Source organism: Podarcis filfolensis (assembly GCF_964270895.1).
Source record: "Podarcis filfolensis genome assembly, chromosome: 6".
Lineage (NCBI taxonomy): Eukaryota > Metazoa > Chordata > Lepidosauria > Squamata > Lacertidae > Podarcis > Podarcis filfolensis.
In genome coordinates, this window is record NC_139609.1 from 66,744,715 (window position 1) to 66,768,625 (window position 23,911).

At 44.4% G+C, this 23,911-nt stretch overlaps 1 protein-coding gene across 2 annotated transcripts; it reads right to left on the minus strand.

The window, feature by feature from the left end:
- Positions 1-318: 318 nt before the first annotated feature.
- Positions 319-15,383, minus strand: TNNI1 (troponin I1, slow skeletal type). Of its 2 annotated transcripts, none has more exons than XM_083620059.1 (8): positions 15,260-15,383; positions 11,688-11,722; positions 8,816-8,857; positions 7,596-7,727; positions 6,707-6,796; positions 5,761-5,937; positions 3,587-3,697; positions 319-952 (listed from the first exon to the last, which is right to left on the minus strand). In XM_083620059.1, the coding sequence occupies exons 4-7, from the start codon at positions 7,719-7,721 to the stop codon at positions 3,590-3,592; spliced, it is 501 nt and encodes a 166-aa protein (XP_083476185.1). In that variant the 5' UTR covers positions 7,722-7,727; positions 8,816-8,857; positions 11,688-11,722; positions 15,260-15,383; the 3' UTR covers positions 319-952; positions 3,587-3,589. The 2 variants fall into 2 exon arrangements, with proteins under 2 accessions (XP_083476185.1, XP_083476186.1); XM_083620060.1 differs by lacking the exon at positions 15,260-15,383 and adding an exon at positions 14,693-14,746.
- Between the last annotated feature and the right edge of the window lie 8,528 nt (positions 15,384-23,911).

Consider the following 23,911-nt stretch of genomic DNA (forward strand, 5'->3'; position numbering starts at 1 on the left):
AGCAATATTGGGGAAGCATCACAGTACAAACCATGAAGCAGAATAAATCCATCACTAAGACACTATTATTGCGTCTAGAACATGTTGCGGGATACACCCACAATTAAACACCTGCCTGTAGGGCCCAGAGACAGGAGACAAAACAAAGCAAGCTGGTGCCCTATTTGCAGGGAAGCAGGAAGATGTGGAATGGGCAATATGGAAACAGTGAAGTGGCTCAAGCGCTTCTCACCTCCGTTAAACCTCATGATCTCGCAAGCAACAACTCAATCCACCCACCATCATGTATGGCATTCAAGGAAACTAGAAAGAAACACATTCTGTGTATTCATTCTCAGTGCTGCTGTGTTGTTGTTTTTAATGTACAGAGAGAAACAATGTTTGCATCCCCCCAAACTGCATGTATCAGAAGAATCAGCATGGAGAGGACAGGGGGACTTTTTGATTGAGAAAGACGGAGCACCAAAGCTTCCCTAGCAATGACATTAACAGCATTCAGTCAGTAAGTTATAGCATCAATAGAGCCCTCTGCGTGGTCAAAAGATTTGTGCAGGATGGTCATCTATGATACAGGATCCTCTTCCCTTTTGCACTTTACAGATTCATAATCTTAGACCTGGCATGCCTCTCCCTCAGCCCGTAAGAGAATGCAAAGTGCCAATGATATGGCCTTGGAGGGAAGACTGCAGTGCAAGATCATTGCAATAGTCATCATCAGGACTCCTGCTAGCAAGATGCTGGGTGCTTCCACGGGAAGCTCGATGGGCTCATGAAGGGCTGAGAGGGCATGAAGTGCAAAGTCATAGTGATCTTTTAATAATGTCTGTACATGCAGCGACTCTACAGCTAATGCAGGAAGATGAGGCAAGATGAGGGAGCACGGGGCGGGGGGGGGAGGAAAGAAAGAGGTGCAGACACTGTGGGACAGGATCTTCATCTTTCCATGCTGGCCCTGGAAAAGAATGGAAAGCAATTGTTCAATTAAACTGGAGTTGGCCTCACTTACAGTGATCACACAGGCACTGTCACGATCCTTGAAGCCTTTCCTTTGCACAAACAGCAGTGTTTAATAACAAACATTCCAAGCAAAATAAAATACTGTAACTTAAGTAACAATAAAATAGAATGCCCATCATAGTTGGACTAAGTAGCCAACACTGGGTGACAACTGAGCGAGGACCAAAGACTAAGGAATAACGATCATTACACCCATGCTTTCTATGGCCACTGCTTTCTGCACTGCTGTGCCACCCAGGTGCAAACTATGCTATGTTATTGTCAACTCTGACAGCAGAATTTCTGCTCTTCTTGTGCCAAATTTTTAATGACTGAGCGCATTTATACAGGCAGTGTGTCACTGGATCCCATCACTTGGCAGTGTATTACATGTCTGTCTGCACCAAGAGCATCATGTGATGACTCCAACTGTGAGGAACTAAAACAACAACAACAACTAGTGCCCATTCTATCAGGCTACCTTAACTGTTTCAATCCCAGCTGGTCCTAAGTGTTGCCCCTTCCTGCCCATCCTTTTTTTTCCTTTTGTGCCATGTCTTTTAGCTTGTAAGCCTGTAGGAAAGAACTGTCTTGCTACTGATCTTGTAAGCTCCTTTGGGATGCTTTTTGGATGAAGAGTGGGGTAAAATGCTTTAAATAAAAGGAAAGACAAATCTGGACCAACAGGAACCTACTGGAAGGGGCAGCAGCAGGAAGTGGATAGGAGGAATGATAGTTGGGTTACACACAGTCATCTCACCAGTCAGGTTTTAGCTGAATGAGAATGGAATATTTTTTCCCCTTAAGTATGAGCTGGTTGGCTATATATCCCTTCTCACAAAAGTCAGAATTCAACATAAAGGCTTTGGAAGATGGAGGGACATGAGGAGAATGTGGTCAGATTAAGTATTCAGGCTTCTTTTTGCAGTCCACACTGGTTTTCTTCATTTGCCAGCCTTCGTCCTGTTTCCTCTTCCACATCTTTAGTCTAGGAATGAGAGCTGAGCATGTGGTGCAGTGATAGCTCTCTACATTGTATAAAGTGAAGCGACTGCTGGACTGGTGATACAGATGATTTTCAGGACTTGATCCTGAATCGTACAACAACCTCCAGTACAGTCTCTAAGGTGGGGTAGCCAATGTGGTGCCCTCCAGCTCTCATCATCACTGACCTTTGGCCATACTAGCCAGGGATGATGGAAGTCGGAGCCCAACAACATATGTAGGAAAAGAGGATGTAGCAGTGATCACCATTCCTATTTTGTGGAACTGGTTAGGAAGCCAGCTGACTCTGACTGGTTCTAATGCAGCTCAGTGAGATTTGGATCACTGTTTCTGACACTGAATGGCATGCAGAAAATATGAAATAATTAAAAGCTTTGTGTCTGGGCAGATATATTCAGAGATTCAAAAGTTGTTTCCCGTCATTATCTCAGAGACAACGATTCAGTGCCCTGATTGGTATGTCCATAAGTCTATCAGCAAGTCAACTTTCTGAGTCCCAGTTGGCATCTTAATAGGGCACTTTCATGTTCAGGCTTGTAAACATTGTGGCAGGTATCATACCTCCTGTTTCCAAAGCTGTGAGGCTTCCACTATATTTTTTATGATTGTTGTGAGATGCAAAGCACCTTGTAGATCTGCAGTGGGGAATCTGTGATGAACACCCTCAAGAAGTTGTTGGACTCCCAACTCCCATAATCTGTAGTCAGCATGGCCAATGGTCAGGGATAGGGATGGGGAAGAAATTTGATTCAGTTCACCCTGAAAGCCAAATTTATCAATTCACACTCTCTGAAACAGTTTTGAGAACGGAAACACAGCCATCCTTCAAAATCTGCACTTATTTGGCTTTTGCAGTGCAGTTCTCCAACCAAACAAAAATGTATATTTTAGGGAGAAATGTGTATGAAAATGAACAGTGAAAATAACATACAAAAATATAGTATATTAGGAGAAACTGCTTGCAAAATATGTACATTAATCAAAACTGCAAAATGTGTACATTAATCAAAACTGCATGCAAAACGTTTTTATTGGAATTTTGTAGAAATTCTCACTAAAATACGGAAGCGGCTTCTGGAGGATTTTTTTTAATGTAATTTTCTGCAGAAATGTGGAGGAACCCAAAAGAAACAAAATTTACAGATCCTTCCAACCCTATTCAGGGATTATGGGAGTTGTAATCGAGCCCTACCTGGCAGGCTACAGGTACCCTATCCCTGACATATATTATGTAGAGTGTGCCCCCCAAATAAGTTTGAACCTGTTTACATAAACAGGCAGTAGTTATTAAAGAAGAAAGAAAGAAAGAAAGAAAGAAAGAAAGAAAGAAAGAAAGAAAGAAAGCAGGCACAGCCTAAACTTCCACTATTGAATTGAACTCAGTGGAGCCAGGAAAATGGTGCTGCTTGTATCTCTATGATACAATGGTTCAATTGCCCAACATTGCCCACTGAGTGGCTTCTGCATTCAAGGAAGTATCAGTCAGGATTCGTGGTGATGCTGAGACTGGAACCCTTTACCAATGATAGCAAAATTGTTGTGGACAGGAAACTAAATATATAGGAGTAAATTAAGACTGTCATACTTCTCACTGTCCTGTTGGAGCTTTGGCAGCATCAAACATTTTCTTCCTGCCTTCCATTCCTGACATGGCCTCCACATTCTTACGCCAGTCACCCACTTCTACAGGACGCTCCTGTAAAGAAACCAGGAACCTTACCTTAGTACCAAGAGTACAGAACAGGAAGGGCGAATTCATAGCACCAGAGCTGTATGTGTATTGTGTGATCCCACCTTAACCACCAATTAAGTGCAATATGGTACACGGACTTTGGCATCTTGAGAGCTCTACTTTCATTTCAAAGTTTCTAGTCCTCATGGCGGTGAAGGTGAAGGTGAAGGTGAAGGTGAAGGTGAAGGTGAAGGTGAAGGTGAAGGTGAAGGTGAAAGTGGGTGGGCAGAGCCAATGGCACCTCAGAATTCAGAGGAAAAAGATTAGGCAGAATTTTCAAAGGCTGTGAGTTGGGACTTTGCATTCTGCATTATAACATCTTACCTTTTTCCAACAACTGGAAGAGGAAGTTGTCCAAATTGGCTTGGTTGTGTGTACACATATCACAGAATCCAGTGCAAATGAACTTTTGAATGAATGAAATTCACACATACTCAACTCTATGAGGACTATGCCTCCTCTTTGCCCATCATGAGCAGACATTGCCATGCCCAAGATTAAAGGTTTGCATGTTGAGTAAAATGTGTTTGTGCAGACGTTCAGAAAGTCTAATCCTGAGTTTTGCCCTCTTAAGGTGGAAGCCAATAATATCAAGCTGGCCAAATATAATCACAGCCAAACATGGAGTTTTAAGTTGATGTTTTAATCATTGTTTTGCTAAGGTTTTCATTGTTTTAAGTTGGTTGTTGTTTCATTGTGCATTATATATCTTATGGTTATCTGTAATCTGCCTTATGAGGGCTACACCCTATGAGGTAGCCTGATAATATCAACATAAAACAAAGAGGCCAGGCTCATCACAAACATGCACTGACCACCACATTTTCCCAGCATGCCCCAGTGCATGCAGAAAACATTATCTAAACCAGCTTTTCCCAGTCTGATAGCCTCCAGATGTATTGGACTACAACTCCCATCAGCCCCAGCCAGCATGTCCAATGGTCAGGAGAGATGGGAGCTATAGGCCAGAATATCTGAATGCTACCAAGTTGGGTGAAGCTGATGTCAGGCTCCCTTCAGGCTGGGAAGCAACACACACAGGCTCCTTGTATGGCTACCACACCCTTAGATGTTTGGAAAGAGAGACCCACACTGGTGTTCAGGGAGCTTAGTATGCTCTGTTAACCATGGGATACTTTGAGTATCAGGTTCAAGGCATCTTCTGAGCCTAAATGGCATTGTGCCAGAGTTTGGGCCAGTGTTTGGCAGGCACACCAGAGTCTGGGCCAGCTCCTTATCAGGAATTTACCCCATGCTGACATTTTTTCAGATCTGAATGACTTTATGAGTAATAAAGACAAAGAGTCAGAACATTAAAATTTGCTTCCTCCATATGCAAGCTTGCAAAACACACTGTATGTGTAGTGAGCTCCTCTACTTATTATGAAATAGTTTCTGTTAACTACTGATATTGGGAAAGCTAATATTCAAAACAGATCCCCATACGCTGGCCCAAGCAGTGATTTTTCCGCCTAAGAAAAGCAAAGTGTGAAGACTTTCAGCTCACATGAAGGCTACTTACAAATGTTACCATCGTGATAGGGATCACTTGGTGTGGGAAGACCTGGGTTCAGCAGCCTTCATCCACGATTTCAGCCATTCAATATGTGTGCAGCTGCCACAAATGAACTATTTCAAAAGTGCTTAGCACAACTCTTCAGACAGCTAAATCAATCATGAACTGTCTTGACCGCGAGTCAAAACAAGATATAGTAGAAAGGTCAGCATGAGTAGATGTACAGACCACAGATAATGAGCAGCTCAAATGAACCATCTCCCACAGAGGTGTCTGGCCATGTGTCAAGATTGAGAAAGCCTGGCCTCAGTTTTCCATGCTCTGGCGTCCTCCAATTTGGACTATTTGAATGTGCTCCGTGTGGGACTTCTTTAGCAACTGCTCCCTTCAATTTAGATGGTTGGGAATATCCAAAGGATAGCATTATCATGCTATCATGCAGCCAGTTGAAAGAAGGTCAGCACACAGGTAAACCTTTCCTCCATAATCACTTTAAGAAGCAACCACTGACCTTCTCGGTGTCCTCCTTTTTGACAGACTTGAGGTTGGCTCTCAAGTCCATGGATACTTTGTGCTTAGAGCCAAGCAGAGCCCTAAGCATAGCGTCAGCAGAGACACGGACCCTCCGCAAGGGAGGGCGTTTGAATTTCCCCCGAAGGTCAAGCACCTTCAGTTTCAGGTCTTTAATCTGCAGAACAGGAGATCAGAAAAGAAGCCTCATGAGGTCATCAATGGGCATGCAAGATCTAAGGTGAAGTTGGTCAAGCGTTTTTTTCTAAACAGGAAGGAGTTCGTGTGATCTGACTATCTTTCCCTGCTGCAGGTATGGATGCTCTGGGAATCCCCTAGTGCTAACAGTGAGCGCTCACACCTTCCTTTGTGGGTGCCCTTTGCGGGACTGCGCGCAGCACCCTGGGTCACATGGGATGCACCAGCTGGTTGGGTTGGCCTGCCTCCCGCCAAACCTCAGTTAACCAATCAGCTCTGCTGGGAGGCGGGGCCAGTTGCATAAATAGGAGGCGGAGCCGGCAGCAAACATGCAGTCGGCTCCAGAGAGGCATTCCTGGGGGCAGTTTCATGCCTGAATCTTTTGCCATGATCAAACAAAATAGAAAAAGCACACTCGGTCTCCTTTTCCCACTTTCTTTGTGCACTTTATTAAGCAACTTCTGCACCAGGAACAGCAAACCTAAGAATGTCAGGAGAGCTTCTGCATGGTGAAAAACTAGAACACATGATCAGCCTAAGGCCTTCATTAAAAAAAATATATTCTAGAATGGTTATAGATGTTCCAGGAGGTGGTGAATTTTCCTATTTTCAGTTCAAACCAGAGATCTCCACCTCCATTCTCTCAGGCCTAACTGCCCTAAGAACCAGGTCCTGAGCCCAAGAATACAACAATACACTTTTACTGTTATATTGTGAAGATTGCAGCAGATGTCATTTTGTTTTCTTACCTCCCGCATATTGTGGTTACATTTTGCTTCAATGTCATATCGCTCCTCATCCACAACATCCACCTTCTCATGTAGCTCTCTGCACAGATCCTAGAGAGAGAGGTTAAAAGGAAAAGTGGTGAGCTGGCATTTTTCTCCAGGACTAGTTTTGATAGAACTAGTACACAAGAAGATATTTCCTTTTCCTTCTTATCTGGAAGATATGATGTATTTTTGTCCTGGGGAAAATCTCTCAACAGCAAATTTGACAAAGAAAGAAAAAGAAACCAGACGAAAATAAAAATAAAACATCAGCTGACATTAATAGTACAACAACCGTCAATACAAACCATCTCAGTTCAAACATATAAATTGATATATTCCCCTTGAGACAGTTCCTTTAAGCACTTCAAAGCTCTAGTCTAAATAAGAACATCTCCAGTGTGAAGGAAGAGACGTCTTATCTACCTGTGTTTGGGGGGGTGGGGGGAGGCTCATTTAATATCATTGTACACAGGTTGCACATTGACAATAAAGGTATTATTATTACTATTATTATTATTATTATTATTATTATTATTATTATTATTACCCATGGCTGCATTTACACAGTTATTTAAAAAAGCTCTATAAATGCTCGGGGGGGGGGGGAGATTTCAAAATTCACAATGGAAAATTTCATAGAGTTTCAGTTTCAGCTCTACAGCACCATCTGGTGTCACAGTGGTATAATGCATTTATAACGTTTTATTTTTACTAATGTAGCTGAGTCCAAAGGCAAAAAAATACAGCACAAGCTGGAGACCTAACTCCTAGCATGGCTCATCAGAGCTCCATAATGCTCAACAACATCAGCAAGTCTTCAGAAGCCATCTTTACTTCCACACAGCTCCCTCAACCAAGAGAGTACCTGGAGTTGGGCAAACGAAAGTCCGCTGGTCCGCAGAGGTGTAACTCTCTCTGCCAAATACCTCTCCTTTTCTCCTTGTTTGTCCACTTGCTCTTGTTCCCACTGTTCTTTAGCTTTAGCCAGCATCAAACTCTGAGACAAAGAAGTCGAAGCATTTGAAATTTGCAAGCTTTGAGGTTTTGTTTCTCTTTCCCCACGAATGCCCCCCTTCCCTGCTCTGTTGGCCGCCTGTTTATTTTGGAAGGCATGGAGTCTGCAGCAGTTGGTGTGATGGTCGGTTTACAGCTCAGGGTGAGAGCCTGTGCAGTCGGAATACTGATGAGATGAAGTTCCTCACTGCTGTTCAGAGGGAAAGTCTTATTGGCACACAGCTCCCCAACCCTATGTGTGCAGTCCCCATGAGGGAGGTGGAGTAGGAGATTCATCTTATTATGATTCCAGGAGGTCTGCCCAGCTGCCTTTGTCATACATAGTGACTGGATGGGATTTTATACTGAGGGATAAGGATGACTGTGTGTTTGTTAACAGGGAATCAGGCAGAGGGCCTTCTTGGTAGTGGCACCCACCCTGTGGAATGCCCTCCCATCAGATGTCAAGGAAATAAACAACTGGCTTTTATAAGACATCTGAAGGCAGCCCTGTTTAGGGAAGTTTTTAATGTTTGATGTTTTATCCCTTTATTTTTATTATTATTAATATTCTGTTGGGAGCCACCCAGTGTGGCTGGGGAACCCCAGCCAGATGGGCGGGGTATAAATAAATTAGTAGTAGTAGTAGTATTTGTGAGTGTTACAAATTAATAGTATAATGTTTATTTTAATAGGTTGTTACTTGATTATTATTGTATTGTATTTGTTTTCTGTTTTGTACATTGCTTTGAGATTCTTTTGTCTTGTATTTAATTTCTAGCTTTTACATCACTTTGAGATTTTTTAAAATTAAGACAAGTTCTAAATAAAAGAAAAGGACAAGGAGAGGGATCCTTTAAAACATCATATATATTTTTTAAAATCAGTGCTACTATATTTTCTGAGATGTGAGTTCTATCATAGGTCAATGCAAAAGTCTCACAGGCTTCCCCTACAATGCGCAAGGTGGAATTCCTACACAATCCCCAACATTTGCTTAGGATAGCTTCTCTTCTGTGCAGCTCACTTTAACAAAAGCACTGCAGCTGGTTTGTGACCTCTGTGAGGATCTAGGATCACATCCCGACTCACCTTCAAAAGGAGTTTGCGCGAGGCTGTGATTTTGGATTTCCTCTGAGGGAGAAAGACGAATACGTAAATAAAGGGAAACCACTTTAAAGCAAATATATTATGCAATCAGTTGCAGAGTTGCACAGAAAAATAAAAAAGAATCCAGGAGCAACACTTACCTCCCTGCAGAAGTTCATTTGGTTGGAGGAATAAAGACAGGAGAAAGCAGAATGAATATGAGGAATATAAACTTCTGCTCAAGAGAAGAATAGAATTGCTACTATATGGAAAAGTAAACCCATCACACCTCTACTCCCCACTAATCCAGAGATTTCCAGAAGAAGTTGGGATTTTCCTCCCTTCCCTATGCTGTGTTTTGGGTCAAAAATTGTTTTGGGAAGTGCAGATTTGAAAGGTTCACCTCAAAATGTGAATCAAACTGAATTCCCACCCCCATCACTAGTGTGAAGACCTTACCTGGAATATGGCTGTTTTGCTTTCATTTAGACAAGTGATTTAGATGGTATACAGTATTCCTCTACAGTTCAGCTGTTCTTGGACCCAAATTAAACATCACACATTCTCCTGGGTTTTCCATAAAAGAGAAGCATCCTCTTTTATACGTTGACATAGATGTCCACAACTGTTCTCAAACCTAGAGATCCCCACTTTATGGTCACATCTACTAATGGGATCATGGTTTAGTTGTCAGTGGGTGAGCTGTGCCACTCTTCCAGTAGTGGGCAATGACATCCCTGAAACAAAAGGGCTAAATGGACTGGCTAGCTCCAGCCTAAGGGGAGGAGAAAAGGCACAATTCCTTTGGCAAATCCCATTTTAGAACCTTGCCTCTAAGCCTGGGAAGTGTAGGTTCTTCTCTGCCATCTAGTGGCTGATTTGTAGCAGTGGTTTGTGAGTCTTACTAATGCTCTCAAAACTCAAAATTCTCTTTTATAAGTAAACTCGCTAGGCAGCCTCTGAATATTTGCTATTCAATGATGACTGAGTTCAAAATTTCATATCTTACCCTTGATATCTGACTGTATTTGACATGCAATGGCATTTCGAATTTGGCAGTATTGGAAACTAATGCCTGATAGCTATTATTTCAGACTTTCTACCTTTGGGGAATACTTTCCTCTTTATATTCTCTGTGGTTAGACTTGACACTAAACCTTTAAAGCACTCTTATACCACTTCAACAATGATGGCTGCCCCCAAAGAACCCTGGGAACTGTAATTCGTCAAGGGTCCTGACGAACCCCCAGCATCCTTAACTAACTCTATTTCCCATGATCCTTTGTGGCGAATATATGGCTGTTGAAGTGGTATATGTGAGCTTTAAATGTAGGATGTGACCTACAATGGAACCTTTGAACATCGCAGAGAAATTAGAGGCATGCTCAGTTCACACTAGGCAGTGTTTGGGGACACTATTGCCCACTACAACATGATAGTATGCCCTGGCTTATGTCTGAGCAGGCATGCACAGGATTGCACTAGAGCAAATCTTGATATGGCACTGGTCATAGGATTGCTATGGAAAGCAGCAGCCCTGTATCACGTTCTGTTTTCCTCCCATTGGTCAACTCTCCTTGTTTCCCCACTATGATACAGGTGAACCAGTGGTGTAGCGTGGGTTGTCAGCACCCGGGGCAAGGCAAGTAAATTGCGCCCCCTAACCCGTGGATTTGCGCCCCCTAACCCGTGGATTTGCCCTAACCCCAGATGTTGTGCCCGGTGCGGCCCGCCCCCCTGCACCCCCCACGCTACGCCACTGAGGTGAACCTATGATACAGGTTCATGTTTCTCTTGGGTTATCAGCTTTGCGGGTCCTTGGTCACATGTGCAAACTGGAGAAACTGTGATGTACACACACCACACTGATGCACATCCCTCAGACATGTATGCAACCATATACCACAACCGCACACATGTGCAACCCCACACACATATGCATGCGCGCGCACACACACACACCCTGCTAGCAATTAGGCTTGGGAAAATAATTTCTGCATTTTTCAAACCAAATTTGGGGCACTGGGCATCTTCTTGGAGTGCACAGCTGGGCAGCCAACAGCAAATCTTCCTTCCTTAGCTCTCCAAGAAGATCACTGCCCAACCCCACAACCAGGGGGTGCCAAATTGAATAAAATATTGTGGGGGGCCAAAGTAAACCCCACCCTGCATAATCGATCACATGGCACAGTGCAGACACACCATTTGAAGGGGAATGCCCATCAACTTTGTGGGGTCCCAGCCCCCTCAATTATTTTATTGAGCCCCCATGGCTCCTAGGAGTTGGCTCCTATGCCCACAACTATTAGGCTTGAAAAATGCCTGCTATGGAAGCCAATGGAAGATTTCATTCACTCTAATTGCAGCAGCGAAGGAGCAATTGGAGGCTGCAGTTGGGGTGGGAAGTATTAACCGTTGCTGCACCAGTTTGGTTGCCCAAAACTGCCCTTCCCTTGTGGCAATTAGGCTTGAAAAAAGCCTTCTATTTAGCTAAAATAGAAGGCTTCTTTCAAGCCTACTGACATCTTTTTCAGCAGCATTCCTCAGGACAAGTCTCCCAAATCTAGCTCCGCTCTAAGTGCCAGATGTCATGCATGCGTTAATTTAGGCCAAAGTCAGAAGAGGAATCCAAGAAACGAGATCCAAACTAGATGTAAATAGAGGACACCTCAAGTGGCAGCAGGCAGACATGGTTGTTGTTTATCCAGTGGCGTAGCGTGGGGGGTGCAGGGGGGGCCGGCCGCACCAGGCGCAACATCTGGGGTTAGGGCAAATCCACGGGTTAGGGGGCGCAAATCCACGGGTTAGGGGGCGCAAATTACTTGCCTTGCCCCGGGTGCTGACAACCCACGCTACGCCACTGTGTTTATCTTACTTACTGTTCAGGCATCGTGCAGTTGAATTGTGTGCCTACAATTTGAAAGAAAAAGAATCAGCAATAAAGAAGGAAACTGAAACCTAACCTTCGAACACCAGCGCAAGTTCAGGGTCAGGCCTACATCCATACAAACATATAGTAATTTTATTTGCACGTTGCCATTCCATAGTTCAAACCGTGCTCAAGGTGGCTTATAACATGAAAAAATACATAGTGACTATATAACAAAAGCAGTCATAAACAATAAATAAAACATCAAAATACCAAAAGCAAGTTGAACAATTTGCACATGTATTATAATAAGATCTGCAATAAAGATACAGAAAATTAATGGGAATAACAGCAACAACCCCTGAACAAAAACCCCAAGAGCCTATTCGGCAGCCTCAGCTTTTGTGGCTGGAGTCAGTCCAGGCCCCACCCTCCTAGTCCAGGTGCAAAAAAGCCTACAAGGCAGGGAGCAGTTTCTCCAGGACTCGCAACCAAGGTCTCTGGCCTCTTCAGCAGCCTCAGCTTTTGTAGCTGGAGTCCTTCAGGACACCACCAGCCCAGGGCCTACCCATAAGACAGAGTGAGATAGACAGCTCAAGTGGTGGATGCTGGTAGGATGCATCTAGCTGTGGGGTGGACCAGAAGTGTGAGTGCCACACAGCCTCCCCTGCATCCCCAAAGCTAACCCTGCCACCTTCAGTTGAGGTGGTGGACCTGCATCATCTGTGTAGAAGTAATATTTATCTGTCAGTCCAGTCAGCTTCCGCAAGTGGAAGAGTGTGTGTGTGTGCATGCACGCCATCTTGCAAAATGGCCTGAGGCATTTCAAAAAGGCAGGTTTTGAATAACAACAATCTGTTGAAACAGCAATTAAGCTTTCAATGTGTTTGTTTAATGTTTACTCGCTTGGTAATAGATAACACTAGAATCAGAGAATTGTAGAGTTGGAGGGTCCAACCCCCCAGTCCAACCCCCTGATATACAGGAATCTCAACTAGATCTGTACCTTGTTTGTAGTGTTTCTGCAAAACTTTATGGAGCTAAGCCAATGATAAAATCAGTGCCAGTGGGTCCAGACCTCATTATTCTATGTTCTAGATCAGGCATCCCCAACCTGCAGCCCTCCAGATGTTTTGGCCTACAACTCCCATGATCCCTAGCTAACAGGACCAGTGGTCAGGGATGCTGGGAATTGTAGTCCAAAACATCTGGAGGGCCGAAGGTTGAGCGTGCCTGTTCTAGATGGCTAGAGCTGATGATACGTTCCCCCTACAGGTGCTGCCTGGTGCTGCTACCCCAAATCCAAAGAGTAGTCACAGACTCACATAACCTAGTTGTACCTATTTGGTCCTACCTTTTAAATATCAGGTTGGGCACACTCTGTATATTGTATATCCATGGAATAGCATTTAGACTATATGGATGGCTTGTTCCAATTAACTCCTGGTAAAATCATCCCACCAGTTCTTAGAGGCCCACTAATTGAAGATGCATTAAAAAAAAAATTGTCCCACACAAGGTGCTAAGAAAAATGAGGTCCTAGGCAACCCAGGTGACCTTTTTCTACCTCTGCTTAGGCATTTGCCATGCTATTCCAAGCTGAATCGTCTAAATGCGTAAGAGGCAGGGAGAAGCAGTAGACGCAAAACAGCCTAGCTTCTGATCAAATTAGAGACTTCTGCTCAAGATGGAGCATTACTGTCCCAGAAAGTCTCTGATAGCCAGCACACCTCTATTGTTTACTTTTTTGGACCTTCTGCTGCCATGGAGAGAGATACTAGCAAAGCTGTGATGTACAGGAGGTCAGCCTCAAATTAAGGGAGCAAGAAATGCCATAGAGTGTGCCATGTCAAGCATATCTACAATTCTGCAACTTGGCTTCAAGGGTTTAGCTACTTCTCGAATGCTAATTACCCACAAGCCCTCTCAGTCCCTCAATTTTTACAAAATTATTTCTGTTGACTGATACTTTGAAGGGTAAGGTAAGGAACTTCCCCAAGAGGGATCAAGCATGTGAAAATCCAAGTCTTAAAATACATGATTCTTAGATAAATGCCCACATTCAAATTTCAAATGTCTTTTTTTAAAATAAAAATTCAATTCAAATTCATAATGCATTTTTGTTCTCACTTTTGCGTTCCCTTAAGAAGCTGGTTTGCACTCAGATTATTTGAAGCTTTCCTACATCTGAGCAACTTTATAGGTAGCACAATAGATTTAAGAGCTCCAAAATTCCCTGCAGCATACTAGCTTTGGGCAAAATGACTGCCTGCCCGAAACCATTCTAAATAAATGTAAAGTAAATGTAAAATGGGGAATTCGATTGTAATGAAACCCATGATTCTCAGGATTCCTTTGACTATAGGGCTGAACGTGACTTTGAATATTGTAGTATTTCTAATACTGCTGCATACTTGGCAATACCACAATTTTGCATCTATAATTTGACCATAGAATTTCTTTTGTTCAGCTGCAAAAGCCTCATTTTCATTCCTAATCTCTAAACGGCTTGACACCACTTTGACGGCTCATATATATGCCTGCTTTTTGCTCAGCGGCTTCTACCTTTAAGTCATTCAGCACATCCATGCAGCCCATGTCTTCCACAAATAAGATATCCATTCATAAGAACATACGAAAGGTCCTCCCGGCTCAGACCCAATGCTCATCTAGTCTAGCATCCTATTCTCACAGTGGCCAACCAGATGTCTGTGAGAAACCCACTGGCAGGACTTGAGCACGGCAGCATTCTTCCCACTTGTGATTTGTAGCTATTGATAGCCTCATGCTCCATAAATGTCACTTGGGAAAAGGTATGGCATTCAGAAACAGTTCCTCCAGTTTAGTTTCTGGTAGACAAATTACCCTGGCATAAGCAAAGTTCTCTCAAAGTTCTGTTGGGAGTCAGCAAATTTGTTTGACACCACCATGGTGTTAACAAAATGTTAAGTATCCGCAATAAAATAGACAGAGAAGGCAACTTGAGCATAGACTTTTATAGATGCACTCACCACAAATGGAGACATAAAAATAATTAGCATCATTTCTGCACCTGTCATCTACAAGAGAGCTGGAATTTGATGTGGGAGAAAGTCACTTTGTTTTTTCAGAGTTCCCATTTCCCCAAGAGCCTATTGGATCCTGTTAGACACCCAGTCCCCTTGTGCAATGCCTTTTCCATCAGGGAATCTGATCACTGCCATCTGCTCTGGGGAATTTTCATAAGCATTTCTCTTCAGATCTAACGCTTCACCAACCGAAACCTGCCCTTAAGCTTCTGGCTAATCTATCTGCCTAGTATTTGCAAAGTGCTCCGAGATTGAAAAGGGGAGGAAAAAAACCCATCTCCACCAGCCTGTGTCTGCATTAGTGCCTACATGCCATTGGCACTGCAAGTGTAATTGGTTTTAATGGCAGTTGCCTGGGTGCATCCCCTACAAAGCTCCTGCTCAACCAGCTGGTGTTCTCATTGCCTTGAGCAAAATAAGGTGGTGATTTCTTTCTCTGTGCTCCAACCTATAAATCAGCACATGACTACCTCCCGCCCCAAGGCTAACCCTTTGATGAAAACACCTTACCTAGCGCAGTCCAGGCGGGAGGGAGGTGCTGGCTGAAGGATGGAAGATTTCAGACTGTGAGGAGATGAGGAAAGGATGGGGATATTAAGCTGCAGCCAGACCGCAACTGGTCAGTAAAAATAGAACAGATACAGATACCCTTCTGGGACGCCTGCATTCACAGAGCAAGAGGCGATGTCTAGAGATGCAGCAGACCACACACCCACACATTGTGTATACATTACGAGCGCACAATTTGCGCTGCGTACATGTTATAATGAGAGTGGGGAAGCTTTTCCAGCCTGAGGGCCTCATTCTCTCATGAGCAACGTTGCAGGAGCCACATGCCAGCAGTGGATGGGTCAGGGATATGACTCTTGCCTCCATACAGTAGGTTGCATTCTGGCCATGCAAAAGTTAAGGTAAAGTTAAGGTAAAGGTAAAGGGACCCCTGACCATGAGGTCCAGTCGTGGACGACTCTGGGGTTGCGGTGCTCATCTCGCTTTAGTGGCCGAGGGAGCCGGCGTTTGTCCGCAGACAGCTTCCGGGTCATGTGGCCAGCATGACTAAGCCGCTTCTGGCGAACCAGAGCAGCGCACGGAAACGCCGTTTACCTTCCCGCTGGAGTGTTACCTATTTATCTACTTGCACTTTGACGTGCTTTCGAACTGCTAGGTGGGCAGGAGCAGGGACTGAGCAACGGGAGCTCATCCTGTCACAGGGATTCGAACCGCTGACCTTCTGATCGACAAGTCCTAGGCTCTGTGGTTTAACTCACAGCGCCACCCACGTCCTTATGCAAAAGTTAGAGGCTTCTAAATGTCATCCCTCTATCTTCCAAGCAGACAAGCAGGAGGCATGATTGCTGCTCAAGGCACTGAAAGTCCAGGAAAGGTTATGGCCTGGAAAGATGTGCAGGAGACTTCAGGAAGCCAGAGAGACTGGAGGGCTTTTGGCCCCTGGTGTTGAGGATCCCCACCCCCCATTTTACACCTTTGCATTGCACCCCCTGTGTACTCTGACTAGTGTACAAGGCACGCATAACTTCTGCTCACATACTAAAAACTCTGGACACACTGAGAACAGGACACTGCAAGACACAGTTGATAAGAACAGTCAGTGAGCGGAAAATGAGGAGAGTGGATTACTCAGGATTGGATTAGTCCCCCAACTTCTAGGTTGTTCTTTTTCTCAATTTGAACCAAAGCTAAAAAAAATGGGGGGGGAGGGAGTGGACACATCAAAACACAGCATTTCATGAGGAAAAATATGGATTATACGGCTAATGTCCTGTGTTCACTGCCTCCCAAGCCAGCAAGGTGAATGTTCCGGATGCAGAGGGAAACAAGGTTTTGATCAACAATCAAGAGGCCATAATTGATTGCTAGAAGCAGCCTTTGTTAAGGAGAACCTCAGTCCCTTCCTGCGGGGGAGCTCACTCTTTTGTCTCTAAAGCGGGTAGACTAGGGGCCCCTCAGGGTGGGGAGGAGGCCCAGAGAGCTGCCTTTGCACCTGTTTCCCTGGGTATTTTTGGAGCACATATGAGGAGAACACAACTCTATAGTCCAAGGAGGACAATGCTTGGCATTTTAATCCATGTTGCTATTATGGTGCGGGCAGAGAATACAGGAAAGATATTCAAAGGCAGTGACAGGAGTGGTGAGCCCAGGGCCCTTCCCTGCAACACCAACACCCCCCTGTTTTCTGTGGGAATGAGCAGCAATCAGAGCAGCAGTGAACCATCCTCATTCAAACCCAGCCTTCCCCAATCGGGTGCCATCCAGATGCTTTGGACTACAGTTCCCATCATCCCCAGCCAGCAGAGCCATGTTGGCTGGGGCTGATGGACGTTTTAGTCTAAAGCATCTGGACAGCACTAGGGGTGGAAACACTATTCTAATTTATTGTCTATGTATTACATTTGTATACAATTTGTCCATACACATATATATGTGTATATGAGTCAGAGGAACATTGGATTTCTGTTTGAATCCAAGGCTGTGGCTATAGGGAAAGGAAGACCCTCTTGTGGTGTTAATGCTGTGAACCCCTCCATCAACTTGTATATATGTATAAATAAACCATATATCATAAAGACACCACAGTCTCCGCTGTCCCTCATTCCAAAAGGAAATATAAACCCTGGATGAGCTCTGGGAACCCCTGGAGTCTCGCACGGCACAGAGACTGGGGTGTCTTTATGATATATGGTGTATTTATACATATATACAAGTTGATGGAGGGGTTCACAGCATTAACACCACAAGAGGGTCTTCCTTCCCCTATAGCCACAGCCTTGGATTCAAACAGAAATCCAATGTTCCTCTGACTCTCTCTGCTACTTTTCTTCTGGCTCACATCACTTAACCCTCAATTCTCACCTTTGCCTTTTTCTAACTACCAGACAGTTGATGCTCACACAGACTCACTTCCTTTATTCTCCTGAATGGCCCATCACCCAGGAGATCACCTCAACAGGGAGCTAGCCTGGCTTAGATTTTAACACTTACTGAATCCAGGGGTTGGGGGGGTCTCTGTGTACAGCTTTATGCCCCAAACTCATAACAATATATAAAATGGTGTGCATGGCGCTTCCGTGCCCTCTTAATTCTCACAGCAGCTCTATGAAAGGGCTGTGAAAAAGTGCCTGGCCAATACCACCCCTTGAGCAACATAGCAGGGCTGTATACACTCAAGACATTTAAAGTGCATTCTCCCACCCCAAAGGACTCCTGGAAGCTGTAGTTTGTTAAGGCTGCTGGGAACTGTAGCTCTGTGAGGGGTTAAACTACCGTTCCCAGGATTCTCAGGGCCAGGGGGAATGTGCTTTAAATGTATGGTGTGTTCACAGCTGAAGTCGCTTTGGTCCTGACACTAGAACTTCTCACCACTAGGTGCAAATGTCTTAAGATGGAGATTGGACTCAACCCATCACTAATTCTGAAATTTCCTGGCCAGTCCTTACTGTACTTGGCACCAAAACTGTTACGTTCTGGGTGAACATATCAGACAACATAGCGATTCTTCAAACAGCTCTTGTTTATTCACAGGCCAGAACAGAACTGAACTGAGGGGTTCAGCCAGCCTGCTTATATAGAGCTCCACTAGAACGCAACAGTAACCATTTTCTGTAACTATCCAATCACAGAACGTCACTTTCAATCCCTTATTTGCATATGTGGACCTGAGTGAAAACTATCTACAGTATCCCCCTGCTGGCCCAGGGTGAGAACAACAGTACATAACAAAAACAAAATCCTCCAATAAGATACATGCTCCTTATTAACATGCTGGGACGAATAGAAGAGCTCATTTCTTCGCTGAATTTCACCCCTACCTTTGATTGCTAACCAATCACAATGCAGGCGGGACAATGGCATAGTTAGATTTTAGCATGGATCTAAGCCACCACCAGCTGTGAGTTCCTGTTTTCTGACCCTTCCCACCACTTCCCTCCAGGCTGTATATCTGATGGTAATAGACAGCTTTTTCTGACAAGTACTGGACCTGATAATAAGGACTGAGCAACAGAAGTACGCCCAACAGAGTTCCAGGGGGCTTACTCCAGGTAAATGGGTATAAAATTGCAATCAAATATAGCTGTCCTTTGTTCCTGTTGACATAAGGAGGACTTCCATTATAACTCACCTGTTCCATTTATACTATAAAAATGTGCCTGTTTATAGTTACCTTACGTAGATGCCCACTAGAATTGACCTTTTCTTTTAAAAAAGAAGGTGGGCCTTGCATATATCTTTTTTATTCTGGGTTTTACAGCATCCATATTTAAACACACACACAAGTTGCACCTTTTGCAACAGGTCAGGGCAAGATGAAGACAGTGCATACAGAGTGCATGGAAAACAGAGAAAGGATCTGCCTAGACAGATGAAAATTAGCCCTGGCACCTTTGCCAAGACAGAGAATCCATTACATGAACCTCCCAGACTGTTACTCAGAACATAATACAATAAAGATCTGTTTTACAGGATAAATACAGAGCTCAGTTTGGATTATTTCATGCAAGGAGATTTGGCAGAGTTAACAAATTTAATAGTGGAAGCCATTTCTCTGAGAAATTTCATTAAAACTGTCTGAATGAAACGGGATCTGTCTGAATGCCAGTTGCTGGTGATCAAGAGTACCTTCTTCTTAAGAGCACCTTCTTGCAAATCCTCGCCACTGGGCAGGAAGGGAGATTTGGAATGAGTGTTTCCTGTGGTTTGAACAAAGTGCCAAACCATGGTTTCTTGTAATGTGAACAAAATGTGAGCTCACACACTCCCACCTCCACTCATGTCCTCCTTCATTGGTTCACCAGGGGTGAGCCAGAGCTTGTCATCATAACTGGCAAACCATGGGTTGTGTGTATCCTCCTTCAAAGTGAGGCATCATTGGGTGAGATGCTGGAGAGCATCTTTGCAAAAAAACAAGGGGTGGGGGGGAGACAAGGGGATCAGGAGGACAGAGGAGGTTGATGTGTGTGGGGGGGTGCCTTTGGGTGCTGAATTTCCTGTGCTGGCCCTCATCACCTGCATACTTTTAGTCAGTCTATTGCAAAAGGCATAGGAGGAGAGCCAGGGAGAATGTGCCAAGACTGTACTAAAGGAGTCAGCCAACAATCAGAAACTAAGCAAGGTTGTGATCTCAGACTCATTTCCCTGGGCACCAGTGTGGTGTAGTGGTTAGGATAGGGAAGATCCCGGTTCAAATTCCCCACTCCTCCGTGAACCTCACTGAGGTGACCTTGGGCCAGCCTAACCTGCGACACAGGCTAAAATTGGGAGATGAACTACTTTAAGCTCCTTTGAGGAAAGCTGACATATAAGTAATACAATTGAAGGAATAAATAGGCAAACAAGCCCCATTTTAATGAATGGGACTTACCACTGCATAGGCCCATGTAGGATTCTGCTGTGAAATGCTGGCCCAAAGTAATAATGGAGACTCCAATGAAAAGACTTTGAAAAATCTGTGTCTGTGGTAAACATGTGTAGTGTGCACCTAATTCTCCTAGAACCTGGGTTTTTTCAGCTGGAACTCAATGGAACTCAGTTCCAGCACCTCTCAGGTGGATGCCATTGCTATTCTAAGAGAATAAGGGAGGCGCTCATGGTGAGTTCCGGCACCTCTTTTTCTAGAAAAATAGTACTGCCTAGAACCAATTTGTTCAAGTACAAACAAAGCACACAGCTTTGCAGCCGCCTTCAAAATGATGATAATAATAATAATGTTCCTCATTAACATGCCGGGACGAGTAGAAGAACTCGTTTCTTTGCTGAATTCCACCCCAATCTTTGCACAGTGGATATTAAGCTTTAATCGGTTCTGCTGAAACCTTTATAAGGCAAGGGCCTGAGTGACTCTCTGTGTTCAGCTTTTGGCCTGGTGTCAAGATTGTGGTGACAAAGCCTGCCGAGAGGTTGTCTTCAGTGCTTGGGGGAGCTGGCATCAGCAAAGATGAAATGGGCTGCCCTTGGCCGGTTGGGCCCCTCAGTCACTGGCAAGGGGGACAGGCAGTCAAACAAAGAGGCTTTGCTCATCTCATTGACATCTCCTGTTCCAGAGCCAAGTTCACGCTTTTGTTGGGTGAGAGTGGGAAGGAGGACTGAATGACAGGAGAGTCTCGTGGAGGAAACAGAGACCAAATCAGGTAAAAGGGGGCAGAGAAATTAGAACAGTGCTTTCCCAAACTTTTGAACTCTGAAAGGGACATGGGTGGCGCTGTGGGTTAAACCACAGAGCCTAGGACTTGCCTATAAGAAGGTCGGCAGTTCAAATCCCTGTGATGGGGTGAGCTCCCGTTGTTCGGTCCCTGCTCCTGCCAACCTAGCAGTTCAAAAGCACGTCAAAGTGCAAGTAGATAAATAGATACCACTCCGGCGGGAAGGTAAATGCCGTTTCCATGCGCTGCTCTGGTTCGCCAGAAGCGGCTTAGTCATGCTGGCCACATGACCCGGAAGCTGTACGCCGGCTCCCTCGGCCAATGAAGCAAGATGAGTGCCACAACCCCAAAGTCGGTCACGACTGGACCTAATGGTCAGCGGTCCAGCGGTTATGCCTTTGAAAACTAGTGTCTGGGAAATACAGGTGGGCAGAGTACTGCTTCACTCATGTCCCTCTTTCGGCTTTCCCACAGGCATCTGGTTGGCTGCTATGAGAACAGGATACTGGACTAGATGGGCCATTAGCCTGATTCCTCAGACTCCTTCATCCATTCTTAACTTCAAGGAGGCTTAAGAACCCCTCCATCCCCATCTCCTAAGCCCACCAAATGCCAAACTTGCTTTTCTGCTGCATGTAAAGACCTGTGGATTAAAATTAAGTGGGGAAATAAATGAGTGGTTGATTGCAAAACTCTTACTAAAAGCGTTTTTTCTCCTGCCCTTTTATGGAAGAGATAAAAAAAATAGACAACACTGAAATGTACAAAGCTTGGGGTGCCATCTTGGCAGGACTCCTTTGTCTTTAAAGGCTTGTCTGACAATTGTAAGACTTCAGCGAGTGTTTTTCCCCCCTATTACTGCAGTCCCAAGCAGAGGAAAGCTATTACTATCACATGTTTATGCCTGTTATGCAGTTGCTTAAAGGTACCATGCCCCTGCGGGAGGAGGGGGCAGGCAGCAGAAGAGACTTGACTCTTCTTTGCGCTATATGGACACGTTCCAGCTTTTCTCAACTGCTTGATCCAGATCTCATAGATAAAGGTATGAGAACAGACGTTTGCTAAAAATTTCAGCCCTGTACCTCTCGGCAGGTTAGTTTCTGGGGGAATAGCTAAGGTCACAAGTTTTTACGTCCCAAAGTTCAGGGGAGCAGATGCGTACCAAATAATGCAGTCCTCTGTATGTCTACTCAGAAGTAAGTCCTAGTGAGTACAATGGAATTTGCCCCCAGGTAAGTGTGTATGCCATTGCAGTCTAAATAATTTGTATTCCACGCTTCTTCTATAAAGCTCTGAGCTCTTTCCCCTCTCCGATTTCATCCTCACAACAAAATTGCAAGGTAGGTTAGCCTGAGAGATGGAGACTGGCCCAGAGACTAAAATCCTCCCTCTGGGGGATCTTCCTGACTGTTGCTATTTTGTGGGTGAGACTCAATTGCAAAGGGTTGCCGTTTTTCAAAAAGTAAAAACCAGGACACCCCAAAAGTTGTTGACTTGCCTAAGATCCAGGACAAAGTGCCACCTTTTGTAAATTCCCCCCAGATGTCAATTTCACCTTTGAAATCCTGGCAATGTCCGGGAAAATCCAGACATATGGCAGTCCTACAACTGCATACCAGCACAATTAAAGTTAGATTTGCCACTCTTGCACAAGAAACCCACTTAAAAGGGGGGGGGGCTTTTTCCAGTAAGGAAAGAGATGGGGAAATGCAGTGGTAAAATCTTTTTATCTAAAGGGGAAACTCCCTGCTCCGTGGGAATATTCATTCCTACAGCTTGTTCTAAAGGCCTGCGTGGTGTTTGAATCCTCAGTTATGGTTGAACAAACATTAATGCTAACTGAAGCATACCCACTTGGGTGATAAGAACATTCTCTGATCAATGATTAATTTCTTCCCTATGTCTGCAGCCCTGACATGGGAATCATTTTTCCCCCCGCAAGCGTGGTGTGCCAATGCTGTGTCATGCAAACTGATTTTAATTCCTGGAAGTCATTTACACTATCTTAATTCACATTCTCCTTCCACCTCCAAAAAAACCCCCATCAAAACACCACCTTGCCTGACAGGTTGGTTGATGAGTAGACTATAATGATGCCCTCTTTTCACAGCACAAACTGGTGTATGTTTACTTAGAAGTAAATCTCATTGTTTTGAATTTCACTGATCGTCACTGCTCCCACTCCTTTTATCATCTCTGCTTTCTCCTTCTTTTCCACTTTCTCCCATCTCATAGTTTTCTCAGTTCTGATCCTGCTCCTAACCTTGTAAGTATGGGAATCATATTGTTGCAAAAACTGCTCTTGGACAAGCACAGAGGTGTCTCAGATTTTCCCTAGCATAATGAAATGGGTGCTAAATATGAGGCTAAAAAACTCCAAGGAGAAATACAACATGCACAGAGAGAACAGTGTTTTATAACACTGCTAAAAACCTTGGAATGCATGGGATTTTAGGGCATTAAATACCTCGCGATCCTAAACATGTTACAAAAAGATAATGCACTGGAGTGGAAAACCACCACAAATGTTATCAGAATAGTCCCATCACTGATGCCTCTGGTTTTCCGGACTACAAGAGCATGTAATGTTGTTGGCATCCATCTATCTCAGAGACAATGGAAGAATGCACCTTCAGGGGTGAAGTCAAACTGTTGGAGACTTACAGCACCTGCTGTGGCTGTGGAGACCAATACAGGAGAGACATGTTTTGTTGCAGCTGGGGCAGATGAAGGTGTCTGGTCATGCTGCTGCAGATGTACCATGGGGTTTCTTTTTTCTGCACTCCTCTCAGCAGCCATTCCTTTTCTGGTCACTGCTATGGATGCACAACCTGTCTTTCTCTAGGGCTAGGCACTGTGTTCATCTGCAAGTGATTCCCAATTGGCAGGACTGATGTTGACAGCCTTCCTGTCATGCTCACAGACATCTTTGTCTGCCTGAATCTAGCTCCACGCAGAGGACATCCTTGGAGATCCTGCCTTTACGTTCTGTTTAGAGTTGATTAAG